We start from the raw sequence: 19,210 nt of genomic DNA on the forward strand, positions 1-19,210 counted from the left end.
CCACACAGATGTACCACATCCACCTGGAACACCAACGGTAACAGACATTGACCGCAACTGTATGACAGTTAGCTGGACACCACCTGAATATGATGGAGGTAGCCCTGTTCTTGGTTATATAGTCGAGCGTCAAGATACAAACACAACACGTTGGGTTGTACTAACTGATGAGAGGATTGATGAATGTTCATTTACGTGTACCGACCTTGTTGAGAAACATGAATATTTATATCGTATATATGCTGAAAACGAGGCAGGCAAAAGTAAACCAAGTCAGAATTCAGAATCAGTGATTGCCAAACCACCTTACGGTAAATAGTAAATCATTTTTTTTATATTTTTGTTCAAATTGATTAATCAAATAATATGTGCGTGAAGTTAACATCATTTAATTGATGCCACTCTACTTATTTATTCATATCTTTATGTGTAGATGCTCCTGATGCACCTGGAAAACCTGTGGTAGAAACTATTAATGAAACTACAATGAAGATCACTTGGACACCACCTGAAAATGATGGTGGCTCACCAGTAACCAGTTACACTCTTGAGAGATGTGACATCACCAGAGGTAGATGGGTGAAGACAAATAAAGATCCTGTAACAGACACACAGTACACTGTAACTGACCTCCTAGCAGGAAATAGTTACCAATTTCGAGTTGCTGCAGAAAATGCTGCTGGGCTAGGCAAATGTAGTGATGCAAGTGACACATTTGTTGCTAAATTGCCATACGGTAAGTAAAAAATAAGCTTTTTAATTGAGTATTCATATTTATTCCATCACAATATCCTTGAATAAACACTATAATACTGGTTCTCACATAAAAAATATCTATGTTTGATTTAGTATTGTATTTTAATCTATTTCTGCATCAAAAGATGTTCCCAGTGCACCAGAACCTCCAAACGTAACTCAGATCGACAGCACAGAAATGACTGTTACATGGAATCCTCCATCATCTGATGGTGGAAATACAGTGAAGTATTACATACTTGAGGTGCAGGAGAAAACATCCACACATTGGGCTGCTGTAACACGTGACAAGCTGCGTGAAACAACATTCAAGGTGACTGGACTTACAAGAAAGAATGAATATTGCTTTAGAGTTATTGCTGTCAATGATGCTGGTAAAGGGCCTCCAAGTCAACCATCCGAGCTTCACATAGCAAAGCCTCCTTATGGTAAGTAATTTTTAAATAGATAATTAATATTATGATATTTTATAATGTAATGGTAATAACAGTATATAATAGTACCATATCTTGTGATGATTTTAAGATTTATATTAAATGTACACAATGTGTTTATTCAGATGAACCAGAACAACCAGAGGTGCCAGTTGTTTCAGATATTCAGAGTACAGAAATGAATCTGACATGGAAAGCTCCTTCAGATGGCGGTAGCCCGATCACCAATTATATCCTTGAGAAAAAAGACAACTTATCTTTGAAATGGAGTAAAGTTACAACAGAACCACTTTTGAAGTGTACTACAGTTGTAACTGGTCTGACGGAAGGAGCCTCTTACCAGTTCAGAGTAACAGCCGTTAATGAGGCAGGCCTAAGTCCTCCCAGTGATGCTACTGATGCTTGTCTTGCCAAAGCACCTTATGGTAAGACATGATTACTTAATGAAATATTTGCAATTGAAGTCACTGTATTAATTTTTATTGATGGTAAATAATTGTGTTTAATTCAAACAGATATCCCAGGACGTTGCGGTAAGCCAGAGATAGTTAAAGTTGATTCTACCAATGTGGAGTTGAAATGGTCTATACCAGAAACAGATGGTGGAAGTCCAATAACAGGCTACATTGTTGAACGATGTGATGTAAGCCGCAATAGGTGGATGCAAGTGAACAAACAACCAGTTGCAAAACCATTCTATGAAGTCCAAGACTTGGTTGAAGGCAAACAATACGAGTTTAGAGTTTCTGCGGTTAATTTAGCTGGTACTGGACCTGTCTCTGATCTTTCGGACACAGTGTTGACAAAGCCACCCTATGGTAAATATTTTAATTGTAGCACAACTTTACAATAGGTACACAGGATGATGAGAGATGGGCAAGTAAAGTAAAACTTAAATTAGAACTAGACATGAAACTCGTCAGTTAGTTATCCGCACGACAAACGCCACATGCACGTCATACGTTGGAATTTTGCACACAGAAAAAGATTATGACATTATGACCTGATCTGAAGAATATGATATGTTGTTAGTGCTGAATTCTGTCAATTTTGTGTCATATAGTATATACAGTATAAACAGTATAATCTGTATACATATTACATACAGTGTAGAATAGGTGAAATTACGGGACCCGCCATTTATTCCATTTTTTAACATGGCGACGGTATCAAAATGAAACACTAAAATAATAATTTCGGAAGGATATTATCTCAGCAACAACATATTAGCGTGTAGAAGAAATTTGGATACGTAAAATATAGATGCGCGCTCTTTTAAATGTGATGAACTATGACGCAAAATATGAAAATACGACTTTTTTTATTCAACTGGCCATATGATGACGTCACTACATCTGATTGGCAAAATGTTCAAATGAATTCGTATCTACAATCCAATAGCTTCCAGAAAACGTTTTAATCGTGATTATCACATTTTATTCTTATGAGCTATAACAGATTAAAATTTACTGTAAAGATAAAATTAATGACCCACGTAATTTAAATTTTTAGGCATGATGACGTTATAAAAATCAAAATATTTTTAACTCATGCGAAAGATAGTTGATTGACCTAGATAATATTAAAATCTCGGAGAAAATGGAAGACGGATAAGCGTGATGCGCTCCATTGAATGTGATGAGCAATAACGAAAGAGACAAAAATCCTATTTTTTACATTTGTGTGGCCATACGATGACGTCACAACATCCGTAAGGAAAAAATTCTGCATGAATTCATATCTACAACATATCTGCTTACATATTAAGTTAAAAAACTCGGGGGTAACGGTTGATCCTGAGGAGCTATAATAGATTCAAAATAGGCATAATTTTGACAATATTTTGTAACTTTTGCAACTAAAACGCATGCAAATGGTCTAAATCAACGTGTACGTATGACGTCATTTTAATTTGAAATGATGTCAATCTTTTTAAAAATGACTAGGAAAGGCTGGAAAATCACAATTTAATAGAAAAAAACATGATTTTCATGTTGCGTGCTCACTGCACGCGTAAAATTGTTCGCGCGCGCGGGAAATTTTGACATGCGCAAAATGTCATGAACAGCGTAAAAAGTTGATTAGAAATTAATTTTGCGCATTTTAAAATTTTAAATGCGCGTGCGCGCGTAACTTCTTGTAAAACACGCAATTTTTAGTTAACTAAAAGTTTGCCCTTGATATGACTTAAATTTTCAAAAAAAATTACTCTTGGTTTTTAAGCTATGATCAATCATTAAAAATCATAAAATCGCGCGTAAGTCACGTTGCGCAACTCTGACGTCATTCAAAATAGGAGGTGCACAACTTCACGTAAATGCCCACATGTTGTCAAAGTTATGAAATATTATGTTTACACATTTTAGAGATACGTGAGCCACAAAAAAACGGGAAAGAAATAAGAATAATACAGAAAAAAAATATTGATCCACTACAATCACAAGGAGTTATCCGCTACTAAGCGGATAACTAATAAAGCATTTTAGGTGACATATACATTTCAACATAAATATATATTTCATTTTCATAACTGTTAAATAACACTTATTATATTGCCAACAGATCCACCAGAGAAGCCTGGAAAGCCAGTAATATCCAATGTTGATGCAACATCATTGACTCTCACATGGACTCCACCTGAGAGTGATGGTGGTGCCATGATTACCGGTTATGTTGTGGAAAAACTTGATAAATCACGAAATCAATGGCTACGTGTAAACAAGTCACCGATCAATAAAACAATAATGGATGTTACCGACTTGAAGCAAGGCAACGAATATGAATTTCGTGTCATGGCGCAGAATAAAGCCGGATTTGGTGAACCAAGTGATACCTCAGACAGTGTTGTTGCTAAATTACCTTATGGTAAGTTACACTGAAGAATTTAATAATTGTTTTTTTATGTCAAAATACTTACATTCTGAAATAACATGAGTTGTTTCAATTTGTAGATGTGCCAGATGCACCTTCTAAGCCTATAATTGAAGCATATGACACAACTGAAATTACACTATCATGGACACCACCTGAAAATGACGGAGGCTCACCAATTACCAATTACATCATTGAAAAGCGTAAAACTGGCGGCCGTTGGGGGAAAGCTACAAAGGACTCAATTAAAGAACCTTCTTTTGTAGTCACTGACTTAATAGAGGGTACTGAATATGAATTCAGAGTACTTGCTGTAAACAAAGCTGGGCCAAGTGAACCAAGTGAAAGCTCCGAGCCAACTATCGCCAAACTTCCATACGGTGAGTTATTCCATACATTTGAAGACACACTCTCATTTGCCTATCATTGTTAATTATAAGCTACACAAGAAACACTTGACTCAATAAATGATACTAAAAATATGATTTTTTTTATTTAGATGTCCCAAGTGTACCTGGAATCCCCAGTATCAGTTCAGTTGAAGCAACAGAAATCACTCTTTCATGGACAGCACCTGATTCAGATGGAGGTAGTCCAATAACAAACTATATCATTGAAAAGAAGGAGAAATCATCTTCAAGATGGGTTGTAGCCACACTTGATAACATTACTGAGACAACATTTAAGGCTACAAGGCTAACAACTGGAAATGAGTACACATTTAGAGTTATCGCTGTGAATAAAGCAGGAAGGAGCCTACCGTCAGAACCGTCAGAGAGTACTGTGGCCAAACCACCATATGGTAAGATATCATAGATTGATAATTACAAATTGGTGACTAGTTATTGGTATTTCATTTTTTTATAAATCAATTTTTTTAATAATCTAAGTGCATTACAATTGTCATCAATTCTATGAATTATTTTGTGTTAGATGTGCCAGAGGCGCCTCTTAAACCAACCATAACATCTGTGGATGCGACTGAGATGACACTACAATGGTCACCACCTTCAAATGATGGCGGTGCACCAATTATAGGGTATAACATTGAAAAACGAGACACAGCTCGCGATCGGTGGGTGAAAGCTAACAAGACACCAGTTACCGATTGTGAATATACCATTACTGGACTTACTGAAGGAAAGACATATGAGTTTAGAGTAAATGCAGAGAATAAGGCAGGAACTAGCCCACCTAGTGAGGAAACTGATGCTAAAAAAGCAAAGTCTAAATATGGTATGTCTTTTGAATATCAACTAAGCATGAATTTTGTATTTTATGTCAATATACTGTAATTATTTTGTATATAGAGTTTAAACCTGTCAAGTATTATTTTTGTTATGGTATGTTATTGGCAATAATTAATGGATCATGTTTAATAATAAAACTAGTGTGTGACTTTTTGGTATTTGTACATACATTCTAAAAATTCATCTGGTTTCAAATGATTTCAAATATAAAATGAAATGAATGAAATCAGGTGTTTATTTTTTATGGCTTACCACAAGGAAAAATATACTAACATATATAATATTTATTTTTTTAAATTGCAGATCCTCCTGGTCCACCAGGGCAACCAGAAGTTGTAGAAGTGGATGAAACAATAATGGTAATTGAGTGGGAATTGCCATTATCAGATGGCGGTACTCCTATTACAGGATACTATGTTGAACGCAAGGAGAAATTATCACCAAAATGGATTAGAGTCAATAAAGAGAAAGAGACAGACAGAGAATTAGAGATTGGAAATCTTAAACCCGGTGGTGAATACCAATTTAGGGTATTGGCAGAAAATAAGATGAGTACTGGAAAACCAAGTTCACCTTCAGAACCAACAATTGCCAAACCACCCTATGGTAAGATCATATTGATATCCAATTTTTTGGTCACTAAATTGAGTTATAAATAAATAATTGAAGTTTTGTTTGTGTCATTTCTCATTTGTGGTTAACTTTGTTTTCAGACACACCAGGGAAAATGAAAGTACCTGTCATAGATTCAGTTGATAAGGACACAATTGTTTTGTCATGGACGGCTCCAGACTCTGATGGTGGAAAACCTATTTCTGGCTATTTAATAGAAAAGAAAGAACAGTATTCATCAAGATGGGTACCTGTAAACAAAGAGCCCTGCACGGTTCTAGAGTTAACAGTAACAGGTTTAACCGAAGGCAATGAATATCGATTTAGAGTTGCAGCACAAAACAAGGCAGGAACTGGGGAACCCTCAGATGCTACTGAACCAACCATTGCTAAACCTCCCTTTGGTGAGTATATTATAAATCAAATTACCAATGGTGTGTTAATTTTTTAAGTTTAAAAGAATCACCGGTCACTGGTCATTATTATGGAGTCATAATGTAATATTTCTTTAGACCCACCTGATGCACCAAGTCAGCCTCAAGTGTCAGAAGATGAGAGTACAAGTCTAAATCTAGCATGGGATTCTCCAAAGCATGATGGCGGTAGTCCAGTCACTGGATATTTCGTTGAAAGAATGGAAATTGGTCGTGATCGATGGATAAAGGTTACAAAAGAACCAGTTCCTGAATTGAAGTTAAAGGCAACTGATCTGATTGAGACTAGTAAATACCAGTTTAGAGTATGTGCAGTTAACATAGCTGGACCAGGAAAATATTCTGAACCTTCTGAATCAAAACAACCAACACCACCTTATGGTAAGTCTCTCTGACTGAAAAAAAGAACTGTTCTTATGCTCTACTCAAACCCATGTATTCTTGTGGAATTTGTTTTTAATCATGCAAAGTAATAATAATAATTATAAGTTGTGTTAACTTGTGTTATATATTCAATAGATGTTCCTGATAAACCAGGCAAACCTGTTGTAAGTGACATCACTTCAAGCAGTGTTAAACTGTCATGGGAAGAACCTGAATGGGACGGTGATTCCAAAATCTTAAATTATATAATAGAATCTAAAGAAAAACTGGCAACAAAGTGGACTAAATCATACAAGGAACGTTTGCTGGAGACAACAGCTACTGTGACCGGATTAATTGATGGTAAAGAGTATCAATTTAGAGTTAAAGCAGAGAATGCTGCAGGGAGCAGTAAATCGAGTGACATATCCGACTTGATCGTAGTCAAGGCACCATTCCGTATGTTTATATTTAGACATTTGAAAAAATATTGTGTATAATTTTTATTTTATGTAATTTATAAGAAAATATATTAACATCATATTCATTGTTAAGAATTCAAATCAATTACTTTACAACAAAGTAACAAAATTAAAATAATGATGATACCATTTTGTTATCTTACAGTTGTTCCTGGTCCTCCATCGCAACCAGACATATCAGATGTAACTGCTAGGTCAGTTAACCTTTCTTGGACACCTCCAGATAATGATGGTGGTGCAGAAATCACGGGTTACATCGTTGAAAAGCGAGAAAGAAGAGGTGACTGGATGAAATATGATGAAGTTAATGCTGTAACATTCTCCGCTACTGATTTGATTGAGGGCTCCAAATATGAATTCAGAGTAAGTGCTGTTAACAAAGCTGGTGCTGGAAAACCAAGTATTCCATCTAGTACAGTTGAAGCAAAGGATAAAATTAGTAAGACACTGTCATTTTTAATTATTTTCTATCTAAATGTGAGCAATTTGATGTGTGTTATGTATACGTTTTGTAGGTAGATTCACTGTTAATGAGTCAAAAGAAACACACATATAAACAACCCTTTGACAATTAGACACTGATTAAAAATTCCTAAATGGCAGAAGCATTCAATGGTAACAATTAATAGTATACTACCTCAATTTAAATTGTTCAGTCAGCCAATAATAAATACAATATATATTATTGTCTATAGATCCACCAACAGCACCAGGAAGACCAGAAATCACCGGCGTCAACAGCACCGAAATATCAATCAAATGGACACCACCCGAGTCTGATGGTGGCAGTCCAATCATAAATTACGTAATTGAGAAACAGGATACATCTAATGACCTATGGGCAAAAGTAAATCGCTACAACATTTCTGCAACTGAATTGAAAGTCACTGACCTATTCCAAGGGAATACGTATGTGTTCAGAGTATCGGCCGAAAACAAAGTTTGTAGAGGTCCACCGAGTGAACAAACTGATCCTGTTGTAGCAAAACCACCATACGGTTAGTATATACATTAAAAATGTTACATTATGTATACATTTTTGCATTGGTCGCTGCTGATTTAATGCAATTATGTCTACAACATACATTTTTCTAATAGATTTTATCCACTGACTGATTAATATTAATAGTATAGACATATTCAGGTTTTATAAAGGCTACTATAATATTTGTTTGTCAGATGTACCAGGTTGTCCTGGAAAGCCATTTGTGAGGGATGTAGACAGTACCAGAATGACGGTATCATGGAAACCGCCAAAAGACGACGGAGGCAGTCCAATAACCAACTATGTCATCGAAATGCGAACCAAATCTGGAATGAAGTGGGTTAGAGTGACCAGAGATTCAGTTGTTGATACCTCATTTGCACTAACAGGGTTAACCAAAGGTGATGATTATCAATTTAGAGTTAAAGCTGAAAATAAGGCAGGACAAGGCATTCCAAGTGATGCAAGCGATTTTGTGATTGCCAAACCACCATTTGGTAAGTTCACTTTTTATGGGTTTTTTCTGTAAATTGACCCTAACCAATGTTTTTTTTTCTGTAACAATAAGATAAACATACACATACACTAACATACTCATTTTTTAAAATATTTGTGTACATCATCAAACAAAGAAAGAAAATGATAAGATATGATATCATTATATCCACAGACACAAAGAATAACATTTTTTTGAATTTGACCATTACATATGATTGTCTTCTTTTCTAGACGTTCCATCCCCACCTGGGAAACCTGAAGTATCAGATGTTAATGCTTCTTCAATGACCATCAAATGGACAACCCCAAAGGATGATGGTGGTGCTCCAATAACAAATTACATCATTGAAAAGAAAGATCAGTTTGCAGTAAGATGGAAAAAGGCTACAACACAATCAATAGCTGAAACTGAATTTAATGTTGACGATCTAACAGAAAATTCTGTTTACGAGTTTCGCATCATTGCTGAGAATAAGGCAGGGTTAAGTAACCCAAGCGAACCATCAGATCCACAGAAAGCCAAGCCACATTATGGTATGTTGTGTAATTGTATAATTGTTTCCAAAAAAATATGCCATTTGATGATACAATAATAGTACAAATACTTTACTTCTCAATTCTATTTTTTGTATAGATGTACCATCTAAGCCTCAGAAACCTATTATAAGAAAGGCTGATGCTACATCAATGACAGTATCATGGGTAGCTCCAGAAAGCGATGGGGGCAGCCCAATAATTGGATATAACCTGGAAAGATGTGATGTTTCCAGAAATATTTGGATTGCCGTAAACAAGACAACCATTGCAGATACAGAATTTGATGTTCAAAATCTATTGGAAGGTGTGGAATATGTCTTTAGAGTTAGTGCTGAAAACAAAGCTGGTGTTGGTGAATTAAGTGATCTGTCTGATCCATGTGTGGCAAAGATGCCTTATGGTAAGTTACCTTTTATAGTGTATTCTTTACACAATGCCATCAACAGTTAAAACAAACAACATTTTAAGATTATCATTTTATTCGTAGCTGAACTGTAAATTTATATAATTTAATGTAGATCTACCAGGTTGTCCTGGAACACCAAAAGTCACCAACATCCTCAAAGAATCCATGGCATTGACTTGGACACCACCAGAATCTGATGGAAACAGTCCGATAACAAACTACATTGTAGAAAGAAAAGAAAGTACAGCAACGCGATGGTTGAAAGTAACTAGAGAGAAGATTACGAAGACCACATTGGATGTTAAAGACCTTGTTGAAGGATGTGTGTATGAGTTCCGAGTAAGCGCTGAAAACAAAGCAGGAATTGGACCGTGTAGTCAGTCTTCTGGACAATTTACTGCAAAGGCGCCATATGGTAACAATTATATAGATACTATATTTGCAATTGCAATATAGATTTAATTATCGGTCATGTAATATATATGTATATATCATGTAATAGAAATATTATTTGTTATTCCTATTGTTATTCTTTATTTCATCCAAGTGTAATTTGTTTTTAATATGTATAGATGTTCCAACCCAGCCAGGGAAGCCATCTGTTAGTAATGTCCTTCCATATTCAATGACAATAACTTGGACAAAGCCTTCAAGCGATGGTGGAAGTAAAATTCTTAATTACACAATAGAGAAGAAAGAAACATCCTCAAGAATGTGGACTAAGATAAAATCTGTTTCAAACCTTTCACTAGATGTCATTGATTTAACTAAAGGTACTGAGTATCAATACAGGGTCAAGGCAGAAAATAAAGCAGGTTTCGGTCCTGATAGCGAACCATCAGATCCAGTTATTGCTAAACATCCATTTGGTAAGAACTTATTATGTAACTTACACAATTCAATATTCCATGTTTACTATGTTGTGAGTATATATAGCAACAGTATATAAGAGTGGAGTATTAGAATTGAAAGTATAGCCAAATAAGTTAAAATTTGTTATACACAGATTCACCTTCTGCACCAGGAAAACCAGAGATCATTGCTTTCGACCGGACAGAGATGACAGTCAAGTGGTCGGAACCAAAGAGTGATGGTGGAAGCTCAATAACTAAGTACATAATTGAACGTTGTGACTTTGATAAAAGACAATGGACTAATATAGGCACTACTTCTAAATCCGAGCTTGAATTTAAAGATACTGGCTTACGTGAAAAGTCAGAATATTCCTACCATATTGCAGCAGAAAACAAAGCTGGGGTTGGTCCATTCAGTGATCAAAGTGATTTTTGTCAAGCAAAACCTCCATTTGGTAAGTTACACAACATTAAAACAAACCATTATCATATATATATACTTGATTGATAACAAATAAAATACATTTTACATGATCTGTTAATGACATTCACTGACTTTGAACTACAGATAAACCAGGTGCTCCTAGTATACCAGAAGTTGTTAGTTTCTCAAAGACATCTCTCTCCATTACTTGGACAGCGCCTGTCAGTGATGGCGGTAGCCCTATTACAAAATATATACTTGAGAAGAGAGACACAGAGCGTAAAAGGTGGTCAAAGATTCCAAGTCAGATCACAGAAACATCATTTACCATAGATGGACTTTACGAAGGATCTAAGTATGAATTTAGAGTTGCTGCTGAGAATAAAGCTGGAGAGGGATTGTTTAGCGACCCGTCGTTAGCACATGAAGCAAAATCACCATACAGTAAGTACATTGTGAAAAATTTAGTTTGTTATGGTATAGTATAATTATTTAATTAAAACTACCATATCAAAATTGTAAAAAGCAATTTTAAAAATATATGAATATTTGTTCTAATGTAAGAAATAACTATTGCAGATGTGCCATCTCCACCAAGCAAGCCCTCTGTTATCGAAATCGACTGTACTCAAATGAAGCTCACATGGTCACCTCCAACCAATGATGGTGGAAGTCAAGTCACTGGCTACCTTATAGAGAAGAAGGATAAGTTTAGCTCAAGATGGACTCAAGTAAAAGAGACCGCTATTCCGGAAACAACATATGTTGTGGTAGATCTTAAAGAAGGCACATTGTACGAATTCAGGGTTTTTGCTCAGAATGAGGCAGGTACCAGTAAACCAAGTGAGCCATCTGACTCTGCTGTAGCTAAAGCTCCTTATGGTAAGACTTGGTTTACATGCTACTTGATTGATTAACAGTATTTTTACAAATTTATACATTAATATGTGTATCGATACTTACAGTGTACTTAATGTGAACTTTTCACAGATGTGCCCGGTCCACCTGGTATCCCAGAAATAATCCAAGTAGATACCAATCATATGGTGTTGACATGGAAGGCTCCAGAAGACGATGGAGGATCCCCAATAATTGGATATTTTCTTGAAAAAGCTGATCCAGAACGTAAACGATGGAGTAAAGCCCACAAAGAAGAGATTATTAATGAACTTACTTTTGATGTGCTAAATCTTGTTGAAGGCAACACATACATATTCCGTGTTAGTGCTGAAAACGCTGCTGGGGTTGGTGAATCAAGCCCAGCTACACAGCCTGTAAAAGCTAAGCCTCCATATGGTATGTATCACTTGTCACTAAAAAGGGACCTCAAACGATACAGTTTATTGTTTGTGCTGTGTAATAATATTTTTCAAATGTTGAATTCTTTACAGATGTACCTGGACCACCTGGGAAGCCAAAAGTAATAACCACCAATGTGTCATCAATATCATTGGAGTGGACCCAACCAGAGAGTGATGGTGGATCCAAGATTACCAGCTACATAGTTGAGCGTTTAGACACAGATCGTGGTCGCTGGATGAAAGCATCGAAAGATGCTATAAGTGGATTAAATTATGTTGTCTCTGGATTGATTGAGGGGAATACCTACCAATTCCGAATCAGTGCTCAAAACAAAGCTGGTGTTGGAGAACCGGGTCAACCTTCGGATCCTGCTAAGGCAAAATTACCGTATGGTATGGTTGGCAATAAATTAATCCATTTCCAATTCATATAGTATTAAATACAATATTTCTGCTCAAAACTAATATATCTATGTATACATTTTTTTCAAAGATGTTCCAAGTCCTCCACCTCCTCCCAAGATATCGTGCATAACTGAAACATCGATGGTAGTGGAATGGGAAGAACCAAAGTCAGATGGTGGATCACCAATCACAAACTACCAAATTGAAATGAACCAGAAAACTAGCAAACGCTGGTCAAAGGTTACAAAAGTTTTGCACACACAATTTGAATATAAAGTAACAGATCTAACCAAGGATGAAGAGTATAGCTTTAGAGTTGCCGCTGAAAATCAAGCAGGAATCGGAAAACCTTCTGATGGTTCACCATTTGCTAAGGCTAAATCACCTTTTGGTAAGTGATATCAATTATTTATCTTTTTATTCATTATTTTGTTTATAGATATCTAACATTGGACATTCTCAATATGTTATTTCATTTATTTCAGACCCACCAGATGCTCCTAGTGATTTTGAAGTAAGTGATACTTCACCAAAAGCTATTGTTTTGAAATGGAATGAGCCAAAATCTGATGGTGGTTCACCTATCACTGGATACCTGGTTGAGCGTCGAGACAAATTCAGTACCCGATGGGTTCCAGTTGTTAAGCAACCAATAGTCGAGCGTACCATTGTCATCAGTGACGTCACAGAGAATAAGGAGTATGATTTCCGTGTTTCTGCTGTAAATGTAGCTGGAGTTGGAACAGCAAGCGACTTGATTCATGCAACTGCTAAATATCCATTTGGTGAGTTTTGTAACTTGTAAACCTTTAATTTATTGATGCAATATTAATAGTATAGTTGAAATACATTTGCAGTATGGAATATCATAAAATGTATATTACATGGATAATAAGATAAAAGATTTGTTAATTATATTAATTGATGTATGCAATGTGAAAATATAGATCCACCAGATAAACCCGGAACACCAAATGTTACCGAAGTGAGCACAACCTTTATCTCCTTTGAGTGGACTGCTCCACTCTTTGATGGAGGAAGCAGTCTTTTAGGTTATCATGTTGAAAAGAAGGAACAGTATGTATCCAGATGGGAACAAGTTACTTCCGAGACTACATTGTCAACAACTTTCACAGTAGATAATCTTGAAGAAGGACGTTGGTATCAATTTAGGGTAAAAGCTGTAAATAAAGCAGGTGAAAGCTTACCTTCTGAAGCAACTGATAAAATCAAGACAAAACCTCCGTATGGTAGGTGTACCTGCGAGTATGTCAAATAGTTATATGTGTAGCTTGTAACAAAAAGTCTGTTATATTCTGTCTGTGTCAAGGTATTATTCCTTCTTCGATGTATATCCCATTTTATTGTTTTCCTCTACCTTTACTTGTTTTCAGTCTTTATCCTCTACTTGAAATGTAACATTTCTATAAACAACTCATAACAATAGTATCCTCATTCAAATTCTTATTTCAACCCATCTGATATACATTCTATCCAACATCTACAGATATTTTGAAATATTTATAGTAAGTTTTTATTCTGCAATCTTAGATATCCCAGGCGCCCCAAGTGCACCAAAACTGGTGAATGCTACTAACACGTCCTTGACTGTAAACTGGAAACCACCATCGTCTGATGGTGGGAGTCCAATAACGCAGTATGTAGTAGAACGTAAAGAAACTGACTCTGTTAAATGGATCAGAATCACACAGGATGCAAATGGAAAATGTGTATATACTGTAAAAGGGTTAACAACGGGAGCTAACTACGAATTCCAAGTGAGCGCCAAGAACCTTGCTGGAATTGGAGAATCAAGTTCAGTGTCTACATTTACAGCAAAGTCACTTTATGGTAAAATACATGTGATTTTTTGGCTTCAGCAATTTACAGTGTTGCTTATGCGGTCTGTCTGATGTTTTTATTTATTCCTCAAACTTCATCCCTTCCTTAAATGTTTGTGACGAGTTTGTATCCTGTCGAATTTCTTTTTCTGTTAACAGAAAGAAAGATTCTTTTCTGTTGGTTAAATGTTATGATACCATATGGAGTTCAAACCAATGTGTATTTGAAACAGTGATGTTGCTTTTTCTGCTGCTACTCGTTTCCATGTATTTTTTTATGTCCTTTTCGATTATGGTGAATCTATCTTCACATCTTGTTTAAACACTTTATATGGTTAGATCCACCAAGTGAGCCTGGTAATCCTATTGTTTCAAGTGTTGAAGAACATTCAATTTCTATAACATGGATGCCACCAGATAGTGACGGTGGAAGCCAACTTACTAATTTTGTTGTGGAACTACGAGAAACCTTTGGATTTTGGATGAAAGTTGACTCAGTTGATGGCGAAAAATTTGATTACACAATTAGTGGATTAAAAGACGGAACTGAGTATGAGTTCCGAGTGTCAGCCGAAAACGTGGCTGGTGTAGGAGCACCAAGTCGAGCGATAAAAACAAAAACAATTCCTGAGATTGGTAAGAAACCGGTGTGATATTGACAAGAATCCACTATAAAGCATATATATGATATTTAAGTCAACAATACTCAGTATTATTAGTATATTTTTTTTTTATATGACTGTTGTTTTGCTTTATAAGACAGTATTGTTCTCTGTTTTTTTTAAATTGGAGCTATTTTCTATACTCAGGTGCAAGTTCTATGAGACTAACTCTCTTTCTGTCTATTGTTATACAGTATATTTATTTTTTAATGTGTATTTAAAAATAGATGTGCCATCTCCACCCAGCCGACCAAGTGTTGATAATGTTGACAGCACCTGCGTGGGTCTCAACTGGAACGAACCTGAATCTGATGGTGGTAGCCCAATCACAAATTACATTATTGAACAATGTGATGGTGATAGAAAGCGATGGGTATCTGCCACACAAGAAAAGATAAACGTCACAAAATTCATGATTACTGATCTGATAAAAGGAAACAAGTACCGATTCCGTATCATTGCGCAGAATCTGGCTGGTAACAGCGAGCCAAGTGAAGCATCAGATCCAGTTTTAACAAAGCCACCATATGGTATGTAGTGTGTTCACACATAGAATATCATTCTACAATAAACATTGATTGAATATTGATCATACAAGTATTATATAGTAAAACCCTGGAACATGCTATATTATTAGGATAACTATTTAAAAAATACTATTACAAGCAACATCAACTTATTGTCTCCAGATATTGCAATCTGTTAACAATATTGTCCTTCATACCTCTTTAGATGTTCCAAGTGGGCCATCTAAACCAGTTGTATCAAATATAACTGCATCAGCCATTAAAGTGGATTGGAAGCCTCCTAAGTCAGATGGAGGAAGTCCTGTAATAGGTTATATGATTGAAAAGAAAGACAAATACAGTACACGCTGGACAGCTGTGAATACAAAACCATTGGAAAAAACAACACTCCAAGCAGAAGGTCTTAAGGAAGGACAGGAGTATCAATTCCGTGTTCTTGCACAGAATTTGGCTGGTCTAAGTGAACCAAGTGAGCCCTCAGATAGCATCATCGCTAAGTTACCATTTGGTAAGTTTTGCTTTTTATTAGGTTATATGCATTATCATGCATATAACATATTGATTCTGTCACAATCTTTATTTATTTATTGATTTATTCTTTTCTTAGCACTATTTTGTCCGTTAATTATCTTGATATCAGTTTCATCTAGCTAAGTCAATTTTTCAGAGTATATTCCTTATGGCCAGGAATCGATGTGGTTATGTTTTCACGGTGCGCAATCAAAAATAATTTTTTTAATTTAATGAAATCACGTTTGTAATCATATCTTCACAAGCATAAATATAATTACGTGCGTAGCGCATATAATGCACGCTTAAAATTGTTTAAATTGTCAAAATTTGTTTTCGATGAAATTAGAGTACGTTTCAGGCAATTTTAAGCGTTTAAAAAATTGCCATGAGTGCGCACGCTTTTTGTTCGATTTCTGTTTTACAACCTTTCTTTAATAATATCATCATATTTTATTCACTTTTCAACGCAAAATTACGTTATACGAGCACGTCAAAAGTGACAGGCTACGCACGTGTAAGTTAAAAAAATGGTGAAAATATGCTAAATTAAAAAATTAATTTAGATCGTCAGAATGCTCGGGAACACCTATTTTTTATTTTATTTTCTTGAAGTGTATGTATCATATGTATGATTTATTATTAATTTAAGAGAACTAAAGTTGATTAAGTCATCATTAATTGCATATTAAATTTTAAAAAATTAATTTCGACAATCAAACAAATTGTGACATTTTCTTAGGCCAAAATAACAAACTTAACATTTACTTTCTTCCTTCAAAAGTTCATATATTAAAGTTAAAAGTATATAGTTTGACAGTGCATCATTTTTTTACATTTTTAAAGATGTCATCATAGTAAAAATTATAATTCATTGCGGTATGTAATATTAATCTATCTGCACCAAAGTGGTTACTGCATAGTAAATACACGGAGGAATTTTTCTACAACTTTTAGTCAGTTGTGTATGGCTCGGTGGTCTGTGCTCGTGTCTATGGCATTCAAGGTACCGAGATCGAGTCTCACCTTGGGAAACGAAATAATATTTTTTTTTATTATCCGTATTGTTTGTTCAATTTTATTTTTTAGTGTATAGATTATACACATAATTTATAATGAAATCTAGATAAAAAGTGAGTTTATTACTATCTCCATGACGGTTGTCACATAATGCTTTTTATTATTTTTTATTGTATTTATATGTTTCATATGGACAGTTTGTCTGAAATAAAGTTGAATTGTAACAATGTGGTTTATGACATTATATGCAGAGGGATCTTTGATTGGATTGTGATACCGGCTATTGTATTCGTGTTAGCAAGATCCTATCATTTATTATAAATAATTAAAGATTCTGAGAAAATCAATCAATCAATATATCTTTTAAACATCAATTATCTTTATTTAAATCAATGCATATAACCTATAATTCGTCATATTGACGAATTAAAGCTAGTTTATAATTATAATTTTAGCTACAAATATTTATGATTAGCTTTTATAGTATTAGTATCTAGTATTATTTAAAAATACAGTTACTATACACAATACAATAACATACTGTCTGTATTTTCTATTTTGTAGATCCTCCTGGCTCTCCAGGAAAACCAGACATTATACCTATATCTGCTACCTCTATGGATTTAACATGGCTGGCGCCTTCATCAGATGGTGGATCGCCAATTATAAATTATGTCATCGAAATGAAAGAAAGAAATATGAGTCGATGGAGTAGGCTGAATGATTTTAATGTAGCTGAAATGAAATTTTCTGTTACTTCCTTGAAAGAGAAACGCGAATACCAATTCCGTGTTAGTGCTGAAAACAAAGCTGGTGTTGGAAAACCAAGCCCATCTACTGACTTTGTCATTGCAAAGTCACCTTATGGTGAGTTTTATTATTACTTACTAAGTAGTAGTATTAATATTAATTCTAAATGTTCATAATAAAATATCAATATATGTCAATAATTGCAAAATCAATTGTTTTCCCAGATGTACCAGATGCACCAAAAGCATTAAACTTGGATAAACTTGGAACTACATCAGTCAGTCTAACATGGGTAATTCCAGACACTGATGGCGGTTCACCAATCACTGGATACAACATTGAGATGAAATCTACTTCAGCATGGTCACGTATTAATGACAGTATTGTGTCTGAAACCAAATACATAGTGAAAAACATGAAAGAAGGGGTAGCATATAACTTCAGATGTTTTGCCATTAATAAAGAAGGGCAGAGTGAGCCGAGCAACATAGCAAATCTTGATGTGACACCACCATCACCACCTAGTAAACCAAAGATATCCAACATCAACAATGTATCTGCTACAGTTACATGGACAGCTCCTGAATCGGATGGAGGATGTTCTATTACTGGCTATATCGTGGAGAAAAGAGATACTGCTAGAGACAGATGGATAAAAGTTTCAAAGACAGATGGTTTGACGTTGAATGTTTCAGATCTCAGTGAGGGCTCAAAGTATGAGTTTAGGGTGACTGCTGAAAATAAATGTGGAAAGAGCAAACCCAGCACACCATCAGATTCTTTTGTGGCTAAGCTACCATTTGGTAAGATATTGATACAATTTTGATGCAGCTTGTGTCTCTTTTACAATTATTGTTAATATACTGTTTTTATTTCTGTTTTATGACTACAGTATTCAAATATTAATTTTGTTTTTCTAAAGATATTCCTGATCCTCCATCAAAACCTAAGATTATAGATGTGGACAGCACAGAAATGACTGTCAATTGGAATCCTCCAAAGAATGATGGTGGATCACCAATTACAGGCTACATTGTTGAGAAAAAAGAATACTTTGCTACACGGTGGTCAGAAACAAAAACTCAATCAACATCCTTAACAGTTACTGGACTAAAGGAAGGATCAGATTATCACTTCCGGGTCATGGCTGTGAATGCGGCTGGGTCTAGTTCACCAAGTACAGCATCTGATTCAACAAAAGCAAAGTCTCCATTTGGTAAGACACATTTATGTGCTATGTTATATGCTAAAAAATACTAATTTTTTTTGTTATATACAAAGATATTTT

At 35.1% G+C, this 19,210-nt stretch overlaps 1 protein-coding gene across 6 annotated transcripts in view; it reads left to right on the top strand.

The window, feature by feature from the left end:
• The window catches only part of LOC144842250 (titin-like), a 79,241-nt gene that overhangs the window by 19,803 nt on the left and 40,228 nt on the right, over positions 1 to 19,210 (top strand). For 4 of the 6 annotated variants that reach the window (XM_078698664.1, XM_078698671.1, XM_078698681.1 and 1 more), the window contains 35 exons: positions 9 to 311; positions 434 to 736; positions 882 to 1,184; positions 1,316 to 1,615; positions 1,706 to 2,008; positions 3,753 to 4,055; positions 4,142 to 4,441; positions 4,561 to 4,863; positions 4,995 to 5,297; positions 5,615 to 5,917; positions 6,025 to 6,327; positions 6,436 to 6,738; positions 6,877 to 7,179; positions 7,348 to 7,641; positions 7,898 to 8,200; positions 8,382 to 8,684; positions 8,917 to 9,219; positions 9,320 to 9,622; positions 9,741 to 10,043; positions 10,201 to 10,497; positions 10,635 to 10,937; positions 11,051 to 11,350; positions 11,486 to 11,788; positions 11,897 to 12,202; positions 12,298 to 12,600; positions 12,701 to 13,003; positions 13,098 to 13,397; positions 13,560 to 13,862; positions 14,164 to 14,463; positions 14,793 to 15,089; positions 15,343 to 15,645; positions 15,848 to 16,150; positions 17,737 to 18,039; positions 18,147 to 18,725; positions 18,845 to 19,138. In XM_078698664.1, the coding sequence (XP_078554790.1) occupies positions 9 to 311; positions 434 to 736; positions 882 to 1,184; positions 1,316 to 1,615; positions 1,706 to 2,008; positions 3,753 to 4,055; positions 4,142 to 4,441; positions 4,561 to 4,863; positions 4,995 to 5,297; positions 5,615 to 5,917; positions 6,025 to 6,327; positions 6,436 to 6,738; positions 6,877 to 7,179; positions 7,348 to 7,641; positions 7,898 to 8,200; positions 8,382 to 8,684; positions 8,917 to 9,219; positions 9,320 to 9,622; positions 9,741 to 10,043; positions 10,201 to 10,497; positions 10,635 to 10,937; positions 11,051 to 11,350; positions 11,486 to 11,788; positions 11,897 to 12,202; positions 12,298 to 12,600; positions 12,701 to 13,003; positions 13,098 to 13,397; positions 13,560 to 13,862; positions 14,164 to 14,463; positions 14,793 to 15,089; positions 15,343 to 15,645; positions 15,848 to 16,150; positions 17,737 to 18,039; positions 18,147 to 18,725; positions 18,845 to 19,138 (10,839 nt within the window). The remainder of the gene's footprint in view (positions 1 to 8; positions 312 to 433; positions 737 to 881; positions 1,185 to 1,315; positions 1,616 to 1,705; positions 2,009 to 3,752; positions 4,056 to 4,141; positions 4,442 to 4,560; positions 4,864 to 4,994; positions 5,298 to 5,614; positions 5,918 to 6,024; positions 6,328 to 6,435; positions 6,739 to 6,876; positions 7,180 to 7,347; positions 7,642 to 7,897; positions 8,201 to 8,381; positions 8,685 to 8,916; positions 9,220 to 9,319; positions 9,623 to 9,740; positions 10,044 to 10,200; positions 10,498 to 10,634; positions 10,938 to 11,050; positions 11,351 to 11,485; positions 11,789 to 11,896; positions 12,203 to 12,297; positions 12,601 to 12,700; positions 13,004 to 13,097; positions 13,398 to 13,559; positions 13,863 to 14,163; positions 14,464 to 14,792; positions 15,090 to 15,342; positions 15,646 to 15,847; positions 16,151 to 17,736; positions 18,040 to 18,146; positions 18,726 to 18,844; positions 19,139 to 19,210) is intronic. The other 2 variants (XM_078698690.1, XM_078698707.1) reach the window with 2 other exon arrangements.

This window comes from Antedon bifida, chromosome 1 (genome assembly GCF_963402885.1).
Source record: "Antedon bifida chromosome 1, ecAntBifi1.1, whole genome shotgun sequence".
Classification (NCBI taxonomy): domain Eukaryota; kingdom Metazoa; phylum Echinodermata; class Crinoidea; order Comatulida; family Antedonidae; genus Antedon; species Antedon bifida.